The 20728-nt window shown below is 33.6% G+C and overlaps 2 protein-coding genes across 5 annotated transcripts; one reads left to right on the forward strand and one right to left on the reverse strand.

Moving 5' to 3' along the window:
- Positions 1-1400: 1400 nt before the first annotated feature.
- LOC127735750 (uncharacterized) lies at positions 1401-20149 on the forward strand. 2 transcript variants are annotated; one of them, XM_052246047.1, is made up of 2 exons: positions 1401-1567; positions 18250-20149. In XM_052246047.1, the coding sequence occupies exon 2, from the start codon at positions 18252-18254 to the stop codon at positions 19503-19505; it is 1254 nt and encodes a 417-aa protein (XP_052102007.1). In that variant the 5' UTR covers positions 1401-1567; positions 18250-18251; the 3' UTR covers positions 19506-20149. The 2 variants fall into 2 exon arrangements, with proteins under 2 accessions (XP_052102007.1, XP_052102000.1); XM_052246040.1 differs by lacking the exon at positions 1401-1567 and adding an exon at positions 17986-18077.
- Positions 13188-17914, reverse strand: LOC127735727 (uncharacterized). 3 transcript variants are annotated; one of them, XM_052246012.1, is made up of 2 exons: positions 17831-17914; positions 13188-15149 (listed from the first exon to the last, which is right to left on the reverse strand). In XM_052246012.1, the coding sequence occupies exons 1-2, from the start codon at positions 17838-17840 to the stop codon at positions 13894-13896; spliced, it is 1266 nt and encodes a 421-aa protein (XP_052101972.1). In that variant the 5' UTR covers positions 17841-17914; the 3' UTR covers positions 13188-13893. The 3 variants fall into 3 exon arrangements, with proteins under 3 accessions (XP_052101972.1, XP_052101980.1, XP_052101988.1); XM_052246020.1 differs by having other exon boundaries at positions 17815-17914; XM_052246028.1 differs by lacking the exon at positions 17831-17914 and adding an exon at positions 16095-16131.
- Positions 20150-20728: the final 579 nt, after the last annotated feature.

Raw genomic sequence — 20728 nt, forward strand, 5'->3', positions numbered from 1 at the left:
TGCTTGGGAGAGAGGTTAACCAGCCTGTTGATTTATTGTACAGCGTACCTGGTGCTAAAATAGACCAGTCACAAGATGAGTATGTGATAAGACTCCGAGATGCCATAACATCTGCACATGAAATAGCGCGCAACACGCTAAAAACTACACAGAATACCATGAAACGTGATTATGATGTACGTATCCTGGAGAGAGAATACAAAAAAGGAGATTTAGTTTATGTTTTAGACACGGCAAAAATTAAAGGTAGAGCGAAGAAATTGGACCCACCTTGGAAAGGTCCAGGACTTGTATGTGCCAAATTATCTTCGTATGTGTACAAGATAAAATTACAAAAAACTGTACTGACAATAAATCATGACCGTTTAAAGCCATGTAAAGACAGAGAAGTACCACCCTGGTTAAAACAGTGCCAGCACCGGTTACAGGACGGTGAAGATGTGACCAAGGCGACTAACCCAGACTTACACTGTTTGTGCAGAAAACCAGATGATGGACTGTTTATGATACAGTGTGATTTTTGCGATGAGTGGTACCATGGAGCTTGTATAGATTTGACACCAGCACTGGCAGACACTATAGTAAAGTTTAGATGTCCACGGTGCCAGGACTCTGGTACCGCAAGGTAATTTAAAATATAAGACAGGATACTATGATGTACATATAGAGCAGAAGGAAATCAGTTGTAAATTTTGATTGGACATTACAGTGAAGATTGTGTGTAATATATATATATCAAGGAATGATATGCTAGTTTTAATAAAACTCCGCAGAGCGACAACGGAGCAATTGTGGAATTTTGAAATATATGCATGTTGTTAATATGTCAACATTGGAATATATATAACTATATATATGGAGATTTATTTGTATCCCCGTGGTGCGACCAGACGGGGTGGACTAAAGAAATATAGTGAATATTCGAATAGGAAGTAAACTCCCTCCTTTCAAAGTGGGGGGGGGGGAGTGTTGTGTAATATGGTATAATGGACGTGACATTACTATGTAGACAGTACGGTAGTTAGATATACCGCGTAGCCCGGTTCCCGGAATGATCCATGGTAAACTACCCAGCTCAGGATAAGATCTCAGATAGTTACCAGGTAACGAGAGTTGGCGTATTGGCGGGAATATAGCGAACGAATTATATATTACCAGAGAGTATCAGAGGATATTTGGTAAGTTAGTACAATTAGAGGCGTTGAATTGTATTAGTAGTATTAGTATTGAGTGATAATACTCGAAAATCACATCAGGTTTCAATATTTGTATTTAAAGAAGAAGGCATGTAACAATATTACTATTTATTATATCAGAATTCAGTAAGTGTTAATTTAGGTAAACCTGCACACACCAAAAGTTATAAATAGAAAGTTGACGTTGTATGTTTCCAATGATGCTGTTGGCTTGTCGTATCGTGTAGCTAATTAAATATGTAGACTTGAGCTACCTTGTATTGATCGCCACACAACAACGAAACAGTCATCAGTACCAAATTATTTTGACGTTGTCTTATTCTTAGGGAGTTTTTAGTTGTTTTCCTAAACAAGCGACGTACTTTGTTAAAGTAAGTGAACATGATATCATTGTTGATATAAAAACCTATTATATTATGCTGGTATGTAGACCAGTATGTAGCGACACCTTTCCGGTTTTGGACGGAAAAGGTGCATGAAAAACTTAACTTATAATGCTTCTGTATTTGTAATTATCCAACTTTTTGTCTGGTAAGTTTTTTCTCATTAGTAAACTCTTGGTATGACATTAGGCAAATGTTTGTTTTAAAATCCTATAAGAAACAAAGAGTAAATATTATTTGAATATCAATTATTTCATTTTGATTTTACAAGATGTATTGTAGAAAGGGATTTGATACTAAATTAATTTTAAGTGGAAAATGAAAGGCAGTTATAATCATTTATTCTTCACGCGTGCAAAAAGCGCGCGTTCTTCTCTATCGATTTATGAGTTTTCGAACAGCGGTATACTACTGTTGCCTTTACTTCTCAGTACATTTTTGATATTGCAAAAATTGATAAAATGGGGGAGTGCTGAGTATTCACATAGCTATTTAATCCCGACAACAATTCACTTTGCCTTCACATGTACAGGAACCTAGTCAGAATTTGTCTTTGGTTATATGTTACAGTTATTTGGTATAAATGAATTTTATGTTTAAAGAAAATTTAGTTAGTCTTTCTACTACATTTATTTTCAACTTGTCTGTTCTCGGGACCGCTTGCTATTTGAATATATATGCTTGCTTATTGTTTGTTGAACTCTATATGTCATTTTTATTGTTTCTTTGGATTTCTACATCTAATTAACGTACAGACTTCAGTACAATTGGCACCTCTTCTTAGTGATACTTAGGAGATAACTGTACTGTATTTTAAGCTCCGACGGCATCAATTGGTGATTTGATGGTCGCAAATTAAGTTTACTGCTACGACGCGTTAGCGGAGCCAATAAACGGGTATTTGCGACCATCAAATCTCCATTCTATTGAAACTGACAGAAAATAACGTCAAATCATACATTTAAAATCTGTCATACGTCGTCTGCGCTTGCGCATACGTTTTCATAGCATCAATTGTGAATTGATGCCATGAAAATTGGTGATGTTATTCAATCAAAATGAACGTTAAAACAATGTTGCATTAGAATTGGAAATGAATAAGTCACTAGTTTGCTTTTATGTGTATTCATATAGCAATTTTAAATTCTTACACATAATACTGCAAAAAAAAAAACAAAGTTATGCATGCCCGTAGTTATCCTCTTATTCTTAACTTGAAACAAACGGTAATTTATTTTATTTTTTAAAGGTATAAGTTACTCAAAGATCTGAAGAAAAAATGGGCACAATAGTGGCCCATTCTAAGGACCGCATCAACCCTTATATAGATTCACTCATTAAAGTGTGTCTTCTTTTCGATTTTTTATCATTCTCTTCTAATTTTCCCGAATTATACGAATACAAAGAAATTGTGTTTCCATTTAGGATAATGAAAGTGAATCCACAATCCATGTCGAACTTTGCTAAAGACCTTTCTTCATTAATTTGATATTCCTAAGTATCTTTAACATGTTTAATTTCTGTATTTTATACTCTGAATGTTTAATGAAAGATCAAAACACTAGTAGTACTCGTTATACTCCGGAAAAGGCTGTCTAATTGGGAAAGTTCAGGTTGTAAGTTTAAAGGATCGATATAGAGTGTATGCTATAACTATTTGATATATGTTAAAAATTGATACTAATTATCTATTCAGGCAACCAAATCATTGGGGGAAAATACTATAGGACAAGTCTGACTATTCTGAGTATGAAATAGTTACCGCTGTATTTGTGACAACACCAATAAACTGAGTATGAAATACTAGTTGATTAAAGTTGATTCTTTTTTGTTTTTGTTGACTAGTATATATTAAACAGATTATCTTTAAGGGGTTTACGCATATAAAACAGTCCTAGTTTACTATGAATATGTAAAATAGGCAGTGTTAACCTCATACAAGAGAATAGTCAGATACGCTGGTAGAAGGATAAAACAGGGTCAAACTCGGTTGGTGTATAACAATTAAAATCATAGAGAAATCATATGATTTGAATAAAAGGAGATGTTGGGTATACGTCATTGAAAGCAATCTAACGACATAGTTATCAAATTAAACACATTTTCGGCCTAAATTGGAGGAGCGTGTTAACCCCCTCTTTCCTTGATCTGCCTTGTCCTTTGAGGAACTTTCAATGATCTGCCATCAACACCAAATACTCCAAGTAAGAAAATATTACGATATTACACAAGAGAACAACTGACGAGATTACCGACTCTGGACAGGCACATGAGAACGTGGTTGGTTGAACTATTTTGATACCGCAAACTTTTTAATATTCGTCAGTGCAAATGGTATATAAGAGAGGAACATACTGCGAGTTCTCTTAGAAAGGTAGATTGTGTCTTCTTTTTTTAAGATGGTTGGTTTTTTTTTTGTGTTTCAATCCCATTTCAGGTGCCTGCAATTCAGTGGTTGACTTTGGTTGCTGTCCGTCGCCAGTTTTCTCCCTTCTATTGTTTCACATTCGTTTATAGCTGACTATACCATATGGGTTTGCTCATTGCTGAATGCCATCGTTGCCCCATAGTCGATAACATCCACGTCATTTGGACTCTAGTTGATAGTTTATATCATTGGTAACCATACTACATCTCCCTATTCTTATTTACAATCAAAACTAGTACTGATATCACTTGACTCTAACGGCAGATTTTCCCTTACGTTTGTCGGTATACATGTTATTGAATTTTATCTCTAAAGTTTTGTTGTACATTAGTTATTCTCTAATCGTTAGTAAGTGAGTAATAGAACACAGTTTAATAGATAATGATATGTTGCGTAACAGTTAACTGGCTAGCAATCAAATACAATAAGTAAGTAGAAGTCTACTGGTTATTTGCGACATCGAAAATTCAGAAGTACAGTTCCACAAGCTTGACTTCTGAAATTGCACCTGCCTGACCTCAAACATTTTACCGAAAGACAGTATTTCTGGCTCCGACTTTTGTGTGCGTGAATTTTAACAAACATTTATATCTGCATTATGTCTTCAACACAGAGAGAAAATCCCGCACCTGAAGGCAGGTTTCAGCTGGTCCCAAAACAAACATAGTTTGCTGCGTTGAAGACCCATTGGTGGCCTTCGGCTGTTGTCTGCTCTTTGGTCGGGTTGTTGTCTCTTTGACATATTCCCCATTTCCATTCTCAATTTTATGTGTACTAGTTCAGTGAAAATGGACGTCACACTAAACTCCAAAACATATAAATGATCTAAAATTTAAAAAAAACATACAAGACTAACAATGGCCAGAGGCTCCTGACTTGGGACAGGCGCAAAAATGCGACGGGGATAAACATGTTTTGTGAGATCTCAACCCTCCCCTATACCTCTAGCCAATGTAGAATAAACAAACACATAGCAATACGCACAGTAAAACTCAGTTTAAAAGAAGTCCGAGTCCGATGTCAGAATAGGTAACAAAAGAAACTAAGCAAAATGACAATGATACATAAATGAACAAAGGATTACTAGTAGTTACTGACATGCCAGCTCCAGGCCTCAATTGAACTGATTGAAAGATTATGTCTTCATCATATGAAAATCAAGCACAATCCCTCCCGTTAGGGATTTAGTATCATACCATCATAAATATATGAGAAGAACATAACCCGTATCATGCCAACAACTGGTTTTAGAATAAATGTGTTTGAGTGAATCAATATTAATTCCAAAATATGCCATCTTTAATAACCTGACAACAGTATCGTAACTATATCCCTTCTGAATAAGTCTGTTTCAAGGTTTGGTTTGCTTTTGAGGTGAATGACGACATTTTTGTGCTTTGTATAGAATATTACCATAAAACACATTTATTCTAAAAACCAGTTGTTGGCATGATACGGGTTATGTTCTTCTCGTATAATTTAAAAAGCATTATACTTAACCCCCAACGGGAGGGATTGTGGTTTGATTTTCATATGATGAAGAAATGATTTTTCGATCAGATTAATTGAGGTCTGAAGCTGGCATGTCAGTAACTGCTAGTAGTCCTTTGTTAATTTATGTTGATCATTGTTATTTTGCCTAGTTTCTTCGGTTACCTATTTTAACATCGGACTCGGACTTCTTTTAAACTGAGTTTTACTGTGCGATTTGCTGTGTGTTTGTTTATGCTACATTGGCTAGGTATAGGGAAGGGTTGAGATCTCACAAAATAGGTTAAACCCCGCTGCATTTAAGCGCCTGTCCCAATTCGGGAACCTCTATCCTTTGTTAGTTCTCTGCGGGTTTTTTTTTAATTTTTGGTTCATTTGTATGTTTCGGAGTTTAGTATGGCGCCCATTTCGCTGAACTAGTGTACATTATTGTCTAAAGGCCAGATGAGGCCCGCCTCCTGGTGCGACATTTTCTCGCTGCGTTGTAGTCCCATTGGTGGCCTTCGGCTGTTTTCTGCTCTTTGGTCGGGTTTTATCTCTTTGACACATTCCCCGTTTCCATTCTCTATTCTATTAAAGCACTGTGTTTTAAAGATTCTGTGGCTGTAAATATCATATTTTTCAACAACCCTGTGATTATATTTACTTTCTCTATCTTATACACGGTCGACCATTTATCTAATCTGAAACTTCCATGCAATGCTCTAAAAAAAAGATAAATTCCATTACACCATAATGAGGAAAGAACATTCTATTAATTATAGCTTAAGTATCTCGACTTTTAGTCAAAACAAATTTGTTTGTCTTTTTGGTTATATATCAAATGCGACTAATCCTGAAGCCATGGTTTGTCTTTTATTGGTCAGCCATGTCTTTCAACTGGCAGAAAAAAACATAATGGTTCAAATGACAGTATAATTTTAATGACGGGACCCTTTGTTCGTATTTAAGTGTTTAATAAACCTAATCTTGAATCATAGAACCAAGAAAAAGAGGTCAAGTCAAATAAAACATGTCGAACGATCATAATATATTAACGCTTCTATTCTATATTGTAGAATAATCATAGTTACCTATTACTCTTATAAGAAACATTGATAATCTACGAGTATACGAGTACGCTAAAAGACTCTATATTGTTCACCGCACTATGATTCTGTAGACCAAATATAACTTTTTTACTTGTAGTATAGATAAAAAATGTTAACCTTCTAATTAACTCAACCTATCGAAACTAAACTTTGATAAATAAATTATGAAGAAAGAAAAAGGCACGACGACCGCATTAATACGAACATATTTTGCACTTAATATATGAACCAAACACAATACTATATATACCTTACTAAAATTGACTAAAATTATATAGATAAAGGGCTGTAGGCAGGGGCGGATTCAGACAGGGGCGTTTACAAAGCATGGGTTGTCCTCAGCTTAATAAAGAAAATTATCGCCCCCCCCCCCCCCCCCAGGTTAATAAAGAAAATTTTCGCCTGATATTATAAAATGTAAAGCTTTATACACATACATTACATATTTACCCTGTTAATATATTATTACTCACATAAGTATATCTAAGTGTTGTCTAAATGTTTATCTTTCAGCATTTTTCAGTGCTATCGTAGAATGATAATTGACTCCTAAAATTCATAGCAGTGCTAAAATTTCATAATAATATTTATATCATAACTGCCCTTATCCCCCCAAAAAAGTTGGATCTAATCCGACTATAACAACCCTTCTAATCAGTAGAATAGTAGACCAAGAAGGATGCTCGCATTATTTCAGTGTATAGATTAAGCTTTCCGAAATTGTACCAATACTATGAATGCACCTGATACATATAAATGTTCGATTCGGAGAATGACCGGTTTTCTAAGTTATGAACATATGTATGCACTTGCGTTACCAATTATTAATTCCTACAATGTGTTAGAATCAAAATTCCATTTGTTTCACATTTACCGAAAATTGAAAGTAGAATATAAATGATTTAAGATTAGTGTAATGTATTAACAAGACAGAATCCACCTACAACTATAATTTTATTTGATGATATTTCCGATGTTATGTTATTATATTTAGATCATTAATATTCAGGTCATACACAAAACAACTATTTTAACCACATGTATTGGATGTATAAAACGTTACGTTATGTGATTTGGATAAGATCGTTTTCACTATTAGCAACATCCAAACAAACACAGAAGTTAAGAGAGTTTAAACCTATCATACAAAAACTTCAGTTAAGATATACGATATAAAATTGAGAATGGAAATGGGGAATATGTCAAAGAGACAACACCCGACCAAAGAGCAGACAACAGCCGAAGGCCACCAATGGGTCTTCAACGCAGCTAGAAATTCCCGCACCCGGAGGTGGTCCTCAGCTGGCCCCTAAATAAAATTGTGTACTAGTTCAGTGAAAATGGACGTCATACTAAACTCCAAAACATATAAATGAACTAAAATTTAAAAAAAACATACAAGACTAACAATGGCCAGAGGCTCCTGACTTGGGACAGGCGCAAAAATGCGACGGGGATAAACATGTTTTGTGAGATCTCAACCCTCCCCTATACCTCTAGCCAATGTAGAATAAACAAACACATAGCAATACGCACAGTAAAACTCAGTTTAAAAGAAGTCCGAGTCCGATGTCAGAATAGGTAACAAAAGAAACTAAGCAAAATGACAATGATACATAAATGAACAAAGGACTACTAGCAGTTACTGACATGCCAGCTCCAGACCTCAATTAAACTGATTGAAAGATTATGTCTTCATCATAAGAAAAACAAGCACAATCCCTCCCGTTAGGGATTTAGTATCATACCATCATAAATATATGAGAAGAAAATAACCCGTATCATGCCAACAACTGGTTTTAGAATAAATGTGTTTATTTCCGATGCAAAGACCCTATGAGTGAATCAATATTAATTCCAAAATATGCCATCTTTAATAACCTGACAACAGTATCGTGACTATATCCCTTCTGAATAAGTCTGTTTCAAGGTTTGGTTTGCTTTTGAGGTGAATGCCGACATTTTTGTGCTTTGTAAAGAATATTACCATAAAATATTGGATGTGAAATACCTGAACGTATAAGATGTCTGCATGTTGATTTATATTTAGGAATGATGTCCATGTACCGATGATAAAATTTAGTAAATGTTTTGACTAGTTTGTGATATCGAAAACCCTGGTGTAATAATTTTTCAGTAATACAGAGATTTCTTTCGTTGAAATAAAATACGTTGTTACATACACGAGCGAATCGAACAAGTTGAGATATATTAACACCATAAGATGGCGACAAGGGAACGTCACCATCTAAAAATGGATAATTAACAATAGGAAATGAAAAATCATCTCTTTTATCATAAATTTTGGTATTAAGCTTCCCGTTAAAGATAAAGATATCAAGATCCAGGAAAGGGCAGTGTTCATTGTTAGTATTAGCTTCATTAGTCCCCTACCGACGAAGTCGAAGGGGACTTTAGGTTTGCACTCCGTCCGTCTGTCCGTCTGTCCATCTGTCCGTCTGTCCATCCGTCAGTCCGGCAAATCAGCTTTCCACACTTTTTTCTTCGTTCTTAAAGATATTGATTTGATATTTGGTATATAGTTTTATCATCACAAGTTATAGATCAAGTTCGAATTTTGTTCCAGTCTGATGATTTAGTCCAGAGTTATGGACCATAACTCTGGACCATATCTAATGTTAGAGTACTATGTTAAACCATATTTCTGTACAAAGGGAGATAACTCATTTTTTTTAAAGACATTCTTTGTTAAATTATTAAAAAGAATTTTTTGGCAGGTTTGTTTGTTATTTAATATGAACTAATTTTCTGAATGCTATATATATAAAAAAAAATTATGAAGAGAAATCCTTTAATTAGATAATAATCTATTTTTATTAATGTATATATTTCAATACATTACATTGTGTAGATAAAAGTTGTTGACATTTTATAGATAAGTTACAAATCTATATTAGTTTGTGACAAATGAAAGAAAAAATATTTGGAACTATTAATTATATTTGATTATAATTTGAAAATAGATATACACTGTATTACATCATATCTAATTTTAGAGAACTATTAATCATATCTAATGTTTTTTTCACTCATATAATCAGTTTTCCACACTGTTTTTAGTCATGCTTGAAGATATTGCCATGATATTTACTTTTTGTTTACACCATGACAAGTTATAGAACAATTTAGCATTTTGTTCCAATAAAATGAATTTTTACCCAGTAGGGGACTATGTATTGCCATGCAATACTCTCAGAATGCTTGTTTAAAGTCAGTTCGGCAGGATAAATCTCTTTAGTGTACATACTAAAGTCAACCAGACCAAAGAGCAGACAACAGCCGAAGGCCACCAATGGGTCTTCAACGCAGCTAGAAAATCCCGCACCCGGAGGTGGTCCTCAGCTGGCCCCTAAATAAAATTGTGTACTAGTTCAGAGAAAATGGACGTCATACTAAACTCCAAAACATATAAATGAACTAAAATTAAAAAAACATACAAGACTAACAAAGGCCAGAGGCTCCTGACTTGGGACAGGCGCAAAAATGCGGCGGGGTTAAACATGTTTTGTGAGATCTCAACCCTCCCCCTTTACCTCTAGCCAATGTAGAATAAAGAAACACATAGCAATACGCACAGTAAAACTCAGTTTAAAAGAAGTCCGAGGATATGTCTGTTTTCAATCAACAACAACAAAAAACTTCCTTAACTAAATCCCCGAACTTAAGTGTTGAATTATTGACACTTTTGACTTACTATATTTATTGCAGAAACCACTTATTTTACAATAAATCTTTCGAATTTCATGGATTTATGATTTAATTTTCCTTTAATCATTCAAGCTAATATGCAAATAAAATTTATGGTTTCGGGTAACTAAGATGTGTGCGTGCTTATGTAAATATATAGAAAAACCTGTAAATAGTTATCAAATGTACCAGGATTATAATTTAATACGCCAGACGCGCGTTTCGTCTACATAAGACTCATCAGTGACGTTCAGATCAAAATAGTTATAAAGCCAAACAAGTACAAAGTTGAAGAGCATTGAGGACCCAAAATTCCAAAAAGTTGTGCCAAATACGGCTTAGGTAATCTATTCCTGGGATAAGAAAATCCTTAGTTTTTCGAAATATTCAAAGTTTTGGGTGTCTGTCCAGCATGGAGATTTTTTAATTTATAAATGCATGGCAAATAAGGCAAAAAATGTGATGTCCTGATACAAATCTAATTCTCACCTTCAGAATCCTGCTAATGTCAGGCAAGAATTTTAGGCAAATTTCAAGAGATAAATGATATTCAATGAATTAGAGCCTTGTCCGCACCTATCCTTACCATCAAAATCGAAAGATATTTTTGTTTACATAAAACTGAATGTTTCCCCACTTTGATTAGATGAAATCAAGAGAGGAGACCCCAATTTTGACTTCTGATTGGTCCCATATTTTAAGGAAATCCCCAACCTGTGTTTGCAACTACTTACTAATGTAGTATAATAGCCTAGAATTTACATTCATTAGTTTTTTCAGTCCACATGATGCAATTATATATTTTGTTACTTAACTATAACAAAATTTCTGCGTGGTCACATGTGGGTACACCAAAACTGGTACCTGCCACCTTATAGTAATACAATTGTTTAAGAAATGTTTTACTTTAAGCAAACGAATTTGGTGCCAAAGCAGAGTCCAGAAATTTTGCTTTTAAAACTGATTTCTTTTAACATTTGACGAGAAAGTATTAAATGAATATGTATAAATGTGTAACAGCTATTGGAAAAAAAGCTCAAAAATATGTTTAATACCGCCTTTTTGTGTGCCCAAGTCAGTGGACGTCGTTGGTATCTTTCTGTTATAAATGATTTTTATTTATAATGTTATAGCTTAAATTAGGCTGTTGGTTTTCTTTTTTGAACTTTTTCCTATTTTGTTATCCCGGGGTCTCTTACGGATTGGAAACAATCAGTGGCAGGTGCAGTGCATATTAGTTCATTAAGAAAGTATTGAGCAAAATATTCATCTCAAATATTCAACGATGATTTTAAGAGTTATGGACACTCGATATCTATTAGAACAATGAAACCGATCTGTTGATGAAGGAAAACATCAGAGATTATTTTAAAACTAAATGTAATATCCATAAACTGTTATATTCTCCCATGTGTGAAGCTAAGTTTGACTTTTATCCCATTTTTCTGTAAACATGATTTTGGAAGGTGAATGGAAACGCATTTAATAAAAGTTAGTCAATACAATGGGACCACCAAGTATCATAAGTCTAAGAAGGACACAAAACAACACGGCCTAACGAGATTGTCGTAACTTATTTTTTAATTTGTGCCTAAATTTCACTTTTTTTCATTATTAAAATGTTGGGTTTTTTTTAGCTTTTTAAACCAAATCTATACGCCAATCAGAAGTACTTAAATTCACCAAAAAAATTCCAGGCTTAAATAAACTATGATTTGATTTCCGAGCGCACAACAATTTGTATGGAATAACGTTTATCAAATGTCATCGATAACATAACAAGAAACGCATTATAATAAGTGTTTGAAAGCATAAAAACCTAAAAGGACATTAAAACAGTCAAAACCATTTGGGGTAAATATTCATGAGGTAGTTATAACCTTAAAAAGTATATATTTATCATGCTCAATTAAAGCAGAAATAAATATAATGATTTTCAAATTGGAAGGTTGGTCGATTTTAAAGTTACCGTATGTTCAGATATTCAGTTTAACGAGTCTTTGGTTTTTATAACCAAATACAGTTATCAAAAGTGACTAAACACTAACTGCAACGTTTGGTTGAAAGTACCCAATAGCTCAATGTCAATGTAATTCATTATTTGGTTCATATCTTCTTAATATTTAAAATATATTTCTCTTCTTCTCTTCAAAATAACTGGTTTAAGGTCTTTTGAATCCAATTTCAGTATTCAATTTATGTATGTTGCAGGATAAAGCCTTTCTCTAACTACTGTTGGTTTCTAACGATAAAATGTTCGTTGTGTTTAAAATTTTAGCAATTTAATCTTTGTATATTGACTGTCATTTTATTCATAACTTGTCTATAATCAGGATTATATGGAGGATTATTTAAATTGTCAAGACGTTCGGCTATTGCTGAAAATCGAATTTGATCCTCCAAATTTGTTTTCCTGATTTGTATCGTTTGTAAGATTGGCTTTGTATTTTTTCTGCGGGATTTTTGGTAAAATGTAAAGAAGCACATATATGATTTCCTGCATATTTGTATCTGATTACACCTAAAAGAAGCCTTCTAAAAATTCACCGCAATATCTAATTGCCGAAATGCCGGATTGACGAAAATTAAACAAAACATGCAAAGTCCACTTGTTAAAACACAATAACCGTCAAGTCTATTCGAATATTATTCACTATGGCCCAGAAAAAAACCTTCAACAAAATTGACACGAATTGCTTTGTTCTTTTTCGGGTGTTCACTAAAACATCATTAAGTAGCATATTATGATTTACGACAAATTTGAATTTAAGCAGCATCGGTTTCTCGAAAATTTGTTACCGAAAAGTATGATGAAAAGTGAAACAAACAAGCCACAATAACCAGATAGTACCTACCTTCATTTAGACAGCAATTATTGGAATGCGACAAATTGGGATTATTTTTTAATCGCAAGCAATATAGGTTTCGATGAATCAATAAATACTTTATTTTCTAAAAGAAATTGAAAAAGGTACAGAAAAGGGACCACAATACATTTAGCATACAATGGTTGGGTGATACATACATTGAGTAAATTAATACAAAATAGACAATACAAATAATAATAATGATAATAATAATAATAATAATAATAATAAAAATAATAATAATAAAAACAATGATAAAAAGATAAACAAATGAAATGCTCAGGAACTAAGAGGACTAACTTTTTTCATTTATTACTCTAATAAATTTACAGTCTTCTTAATGTGGAAATCCTTTTTGTATAAAGCAGAGAGTGAAATTAAGCGGTGTTTTAACACATCGAAGTATGGACAAAAATAAAGACGATGACATAAATATACATATAGATATGATATTTTAACAAATGCGTGATATAGAAACTACCTTCATTTGTCATTATTATTCTTTGTGTAACTTGAAATATTTAAAACATTTCCGTATACTTATATACGATTGTACTGCATGACATACACTATGATATGATATATCAATATATTGTATTTACATGTTTTATATTTGCTTTCTTATTTAATTACTATATATGGCAATTGAAGCAATTGAAGCAATTAAAAAAATAATTAATGCAGAATTACTGTATCAAAATTCAATAACTTTTTCTGGTAATTTTACCCCTATCTTTTCGAAATGTTATAAAGTTTAACATGGTTGCCATCAATTTCTGCAGCAAGAATCTTCAATTCTGGTTGGTATGCAAGATACCTCGGTCTTTTAACTCTATTATCCTGGTCGAGAAGATGATAAATCAATCCATCAGTTGTATTCATCTGATATATTCTGTTTACTTCACTGCTTGCCACGAACAGAATATTATTGAACATAACGATTCCCCGTGGACTCTTCACTTTTACTGACCAACATAAATTCCCTTTAAAGTCAACGCTGTGAATGGATTCATTTACAATATCTACAACAAATACGATCTTTTTCACAAAGTCCAAAGCGAGACGTATTGTATTGCCGGTGAACTGCCCAAAACTTCTTGTATTTCCTGGTATGACAAACAACTCCTTTCCGCCCAATTCATAAATGCGAATGGCACCATCTTCCCCTTCTCCACTCTCCACGGCAAAATGTTCCTTATGATATGCAATACTGTATGGTTTTTCTTTTACTTTGAATGTTTTATACGTACGTATCTTATTATCAATTCTGAAAATTCTTATCTCCTTTTTATCAGCAATAGTTACCGCTATGAGATCATTTGGTGTGCTTGAAATACCTCTTGGGTCGTCTTTCAGTTCTCTAGCCATTTCAAACTTCAGATCACGTTTGAATACCTTCAAACTTCGATTTTTGTAATCAGCAACGACAATTTTACCATCAGACAGAATTGCTATTCCTCGGACCCTCGTAACTTCTTTATCAGCAGGAGCAGAGCTCATTAATTCATTCGCAAATTGTCCCATGAATGGACCGTTATCTTGTACTTGTGCTTGAAATGGATCATCACGTTGTTGAGTAAATGCCAGTGACCTGCGATCAGCGCCAACACTTTGACGATCGGACACTACTGATATGGTTTCATCTATTGGTAGTTGTTTAGCTGCGATGGCGATATGGTGTTTCGTTGCTTTAAGTGAGGAATGTTTGTTTGTACAGTTGGTACAAAGTAACTGTTTGCAGTCGATACAAAGACTTACTGCCGGTTCACCACAGTCATTACCACAATTGGCATTCACTGAGCTTACATTATAGTCGGTTATGTCGTGTGATGCATCCACCAGGGTATGTGAGCGGGTAGACTTCAGTTTTCTGTGATACGACGTGCACTCGTGACAAAATGCTTGGTCGCAATTTGCACAAAATACTTCCAATGTTTCCGCAAGTTCATCACATCCATCGCAAACTTTTGAAACTGTTGCCATATCTACATGATATAGATGTAAATAAATATAATTTAGTACAAGGGACTAGAATGGTTTACTATTTTTATTGGACGAATTTGTTTAACAGCAGCAATTTATTAGTGGCATAATGACGCTGATCGTTAACATTGTAAATTAAAACAATTCGATGAAACTCAAAGCTAGCATACGATATCAAAATCTTAGAGAAACAATGGAAACATATCATCAAAATGGGAAAATTTAACATTACTTCCATATATTTGAAGTAAATGGAAAAACATGGCCTTTACTACGAGGAAGTTTCAAATTAAACTACTTGTATGCATCAAAACATATACCTATAATGCAGTATTTCACAGTTCAATCATTGGGAAATTTCTGATTAGAAATAAAACATATAAACTCCCAATATAATGAAAGACTAAAATCAACTTGAGTCTTAATAAATAGTATTAAATTTTAGACAGAAAATATCAACATTATTTGTCATAATCCATCCTTCCAACCAGCCATTAACAAACATTAAATCCAGTTTAGATGATTTTAGTATAAACGGAGAAATGTTCACAGCAGTTTTATTATCGCTATTTTCATGGATACGCGAAAAATACTTGCACGAATATTTGATGGAAAATCGATTCATAAGAGAATAAATAAAACCTGGAAATCGCGAAGTAAAAGCTGTGTGAATTTTAATTGCAAATAAAAGACTGAGCGAAAATTTACCGGTTTAAGGTATTTTAACGTGATTTGAACTAATTTTTCGCATACCTTTGGTTATTGATATTAACAAAAGCATGATATAAGGTACCATTTTATTATATATATCTAAATATCACAATTGAATAATAAATCGATCATATGTTTAAATAAAAATGAATAAATCGAAACATCTCACTGGTTGCATTTGTCATTTTGTTCATACATTAGATAAAAGAGCATAACAAGTGTACCTATCTGCTTACCTGTTTAAACTCAGTTATAACACACCTTTCGCGTTTGGTTAAATTATATATATATATGTATCAATAAATCTATTCTATTTATTCGTCTATTTTAAAATACACAGGGTTTGAAGAGAAAACGATATTTAAAAAGTCTACCTTTCTAAGAATCTGAGGTTTACCAAATCAAAAAGATTCCAGTAATTGATGAAAATGAAAAATCGTAACAAAGTAAAAGAAAATTTCACTTCTCATCATGCTTAGTTGAACCAAATCAACTGATGGCTACACCATCTGCTTCGGTGAAATTTTCTATTTTTTTGTTAATTTTCAGTATATAAAATTATCAAACTCCCTCTGGCAAAGTTGGCCTGGCATTCATCCTTTAAAAATATTTTATGCATTTTGGTTCTCGATCGCACATGAATGTTATTCCAGGAACACGTATCGTGCTACCTGATATAATTATATTTAAAAATAAATGAAAAATACACTGCATGCGTCCGAAGCATTTTTTGTATTCACCTTCACCAGGAACACTCAAAGCAAAATATTTAAAATCAAAGGATTAATTAATATCAAAACGCGTGAAGACCTATATGACCTTACGGGGCCTAAAAGACGAATCTATCTAAAGTCAACTTTGGTTTATAATTTTGTATGCCAGACGCGCATTTCATCTACAAAAGACCCACCAGTGACGCTCGAATCAAACATTTAAATTGCCATATCATTTACACTTTATGATATTATATGAATACCACATAGCTGAGAGGGTTATAGAGTAGATTGTTACCCCGAGATAACATTGTCAACCGATGCGAAGCTAGGTGGGTAAATCCTTCCTTCGTCTGAAACAAGATAATGTGTTATGTAAGGGTTTGGCGGACGACCTCGCGACATGACGTCTTATTTAAAAGGATCAGTGACCTTTAACACAGGTTTATTATTAATCATGTCTGATTTGCTTAAAAGTGAGCTAATGACTTGAAGCATTGTATTAATCATGAATTTTGACGCCTGAAATTTTCAGTAAATATCAGTTTTTCAAAAGTCAATGTAACCATATATTTACCTCATAATTAATATTCCACTGTATGTATGAATGTAAAAATGAATTGCTTAACAAATATTTTATTGGTTTGGACTATTCAACATGACATTGAACAAAGCATCATATTATGTTACCTCAATTTTAATTTGCACTCATGGTCCACGATTATCTTTCAAGGTGATATAGCAATAATCTAAGTAAAATTAAACAATGAAACGTATTCATACGATATCCCAGGGCTTGAGTTTCCAATCAAGATTTCCTTAATAAATGGTTGCTGCTCACAATGAAACTATGGTGTTCGTGTTGTTTAAAATTTAGTTATCTTTTGTAGTGGTTTTTGTTTTGTTTGTTGTATCTTGGTATTTTTGTTGGTTTTTTTTGGGGGGGGGGGAGGGGGGTTGCCATTGTTTTGCTTGTTTTTCTTCAAATTGTGTTTGTATTGCCCTCTTTGTATCGCCTTCCTATTTTTTATATATAAGTTCAAATAGAGTGGATGTAAATAATTATAGGCAACCGTAGGGCCTTCAACAACGAGAAAAACCCATACCGGATAGTCGGCTATAAATGCTTAATCTATTCTGACGTAAAAGAAACATGATACTGATGTTTAGTAAGCAAATTTGTTTGAAATCACATTAACTCTTAACACCTATTATTGTAAATATAAAGACTAGTTGTTCTCACTGTATGTTTAATTTACCTTGGACCATGCACTGATATTCGGGCTGCAAAACCCAGATTGATCAATATATTGATAGTAAATATGATTTAACGTAAATGTTTGTTATAAGGAAAAACAGATTTTCCAGTTTTATTTTTAAATTTTACCTGCGGTATACGAAAATTGATTTCAATACAAGAAATTCATACAGGTGACGCCATATTGTAAAACGTAAAAGTAAACAAAGTTCTGTTTTGCAACTTCAGTTCAGGAAGACGGATAAGCGGTAAGTTGATTCGGGAATCAATTACCTGGAAAGTTACCATAGATTTCAATAAAAATAGCAACGAATGCATGAACTACATTTTTTTTTATGAAGTTTTTGAGTTGTCTTAAGGACTTGTTCATTTTACTTGATGCGATCAAAATCAATTAAATCCTTTTTATTTTTACTGTAGGAATGGAAGCTGCACCAAACGCTTGTGACGGCTGCGAAAAGGATGAAAAGGTAGAATCATTTTGCGTCAATTGTGAGCAGCTTTATTGCCAGGAATGCACCGCTTATCATATGAAATGTAAAACCACTCGTTCTCACGTCTTACTGGATGCATCACATCTTGATACAGATATATCTCATTCTTCTACTGATGTCAAATGTGGCAATGAATGTGGGGAGCAGGCAGCAATTCTTTGTCTAGATTGTAAACAGTTACTTTGTGGCAACTGTACACAGAAACATTCAAGGCTTAAAGCAACCAAAGGACATATTGCAATAACCGCAAAACAACTCGCTAGAGACGAAACGACCTCATTAATTTCCTTTGGTGCTTATTCTGAAAGAAGAACTTCTGTAGTTTCACATCCACAGGAGCTAGTGCATGCACAAGTTCAAGTTGAGAAAGGTCCGCACTCGGGTATGTTTACAAATGAGTTCATGAGTTCCGCTCCAGGAGACAAAGAAGTAACAAGAGTTCGTGGAATAGTAATTCTCTCCGATGGCAAAATTCTTGTTGCCGATTATAAAAATCGAAGTTTGAAACTATTTAACAGAGAATTGAAATTAGAAATGGCAAAGGATATAAAAGAAGATCCAAGAGGAATGGCTGCTACTGCTAACGATTTTGTAGTAGTCACTATTGCCGATAAAAAGGAAATAAAAATATATAAAGTCGAACATAACAAGATACGTACTCACAAAACGGTTAAAGTGAAAGAAAAACCTTACAGTATTACTTACAATAAAGACCACTTTGCGGTCGAACACGGTGAGGGAGAAGATGGCACTATTCGTATTTATGACCAAAACATTAGAGAAATATGTGTCATACCGGGTAACACCAGACACTTTGGACAATTCACTGGCAATACAATACGACTTGCCTTAGATTATACGAAACAGGTCATATTTGTAGTCGACATAGCAAAAGAGTCCGTCCATTGTGTCGATTTTAAAGGTGGGCTGATCTGGACAGTGAAAGTGGGAAGTCCCAGGGGAATTGTTTTCCACAACAACATTCTGTTTGTTGCCAGCAGTGCAGAAAACAAGATAAACCAGATGAATGCTGTCGATGGATTAGTCTACTCTATGTTAGATGAAGACAATAGAATTAAGCGTCCTCGGTACATTGCCTACAACCCTGATTCGAAAACACTTGCTGTTGAAATCGATGGGAACCATATAAAGCTTTATACCATTACAAAGTGTGATAAATGAAATGTGCAAGTCTTACCAAATGTAAAAGTATGAGTTAACTGTTTTCATCCTCTGATAACTATTTATTTACTACTTATCTTGCCATCTACTACATCAAGACAGAACGTAAACAATCCTCAAAGATACCAGGCTTACCATTCTAGTATGTACGTCTTGAATTGAGTGAATTGAAACAGTTGAAGGGCCAAATCAATTACGAAGTTGGAGAGCATTGAAAACCTTAAATTATACTGTTTATAATGTTATTTATAAGTCCCCAAAAAACAATTGGATCAAATTGGTTGGTAAAAAATTTACTGAAATACAAGCATGCAGTATTTTTCAATTAGTATCGCATGAACTATTTTACGCGTCACTTTTTGAGTATAATTGACCTTGATAAGATATTATTTTGTGTTCAGGTATTTTACATAATTTTCAACGTATAAATAATATATTACTTGCAGTGACTTGTTTATGCTGCTCGATTTAATATTTTTTAATTTGTTTTGCTGTCTTCTTGTGGCATTAAGTAAAACATCATACACATGAGTAAAATCATACATGTAACACAACACAAAATCGTTAATGCACTTTTGAATAATGTACGTATTGACTACAATAGAAAGATTTATAGATTCTATTTCAATATATTTATACATGAATCACTTAGGGACGACATCAAAAGATCAATGTAGGATAAAAAACTTAAATCAAATAGTTTGGGGGTTGAGGGAGGGGGGGGGGGGGGGGGGGGGGTTAACATTGCTGCAAGTTTTGTTTATCCAAAATCGATTTTACATATATCCATATTGGTCAATCAATTTTTCCCAAATTAAGTTAAGAGGGGGGTGGGGTTAGTGAAAAAACTATGTGAATTAAGTTTTTTATCCTACATTGAACTTTTGATGTCGTCCCTTATGAAAATAAAAAGATTGGTTTTCAAAATTTCAATGTTAAATTCTCTAGAAATCTTACTTCCTGTTACAATTTGTACCTAGTAATCTATTTTTTTTTTATTTAATGGATTAAACTACGGGAAAGAAATTCACAAATAACGGTCTATATGATTGTTGTATATCTTCTACCCAAACATTTCACCCTTGGAGTGGGTAAGAATCTGTTTAATCTTAGAACAAGGATGCGGTATTGGGAAATTTTATCTCCGAAAAATTATACTTGCTCACTCTTACTAACTTTGGAATCGACGTTGAATTTCAGCGTCCGTTAAAGAAAAGCTGTTG

Source organism: Mytilus californianus, unplaced genomic scaffold, assembly GCF_021869535.1.
Source record: "Mytilus californianus isolate M0D057914Y unplaced genomic scaffold, xbMytCali1.0.p SCAF_1, whole genome shotgun sequence".
Taxonomy (NCBI): Eukaryota; Metazoa; Mollusca; class Bivalvia; order Mytilida; family Mytilidae; genus Mytilus; species Mytilus californianus.

Excerpts from the sequence above, each read along its gene's own strand:
- LOC127735750 (XM_052246047.1), top strand. The coding sequence starts at position 18,252 with ATGGAAGCTGCACCAAACGCTTGTGACGGCTGCGAAAAGGATGAAAAG.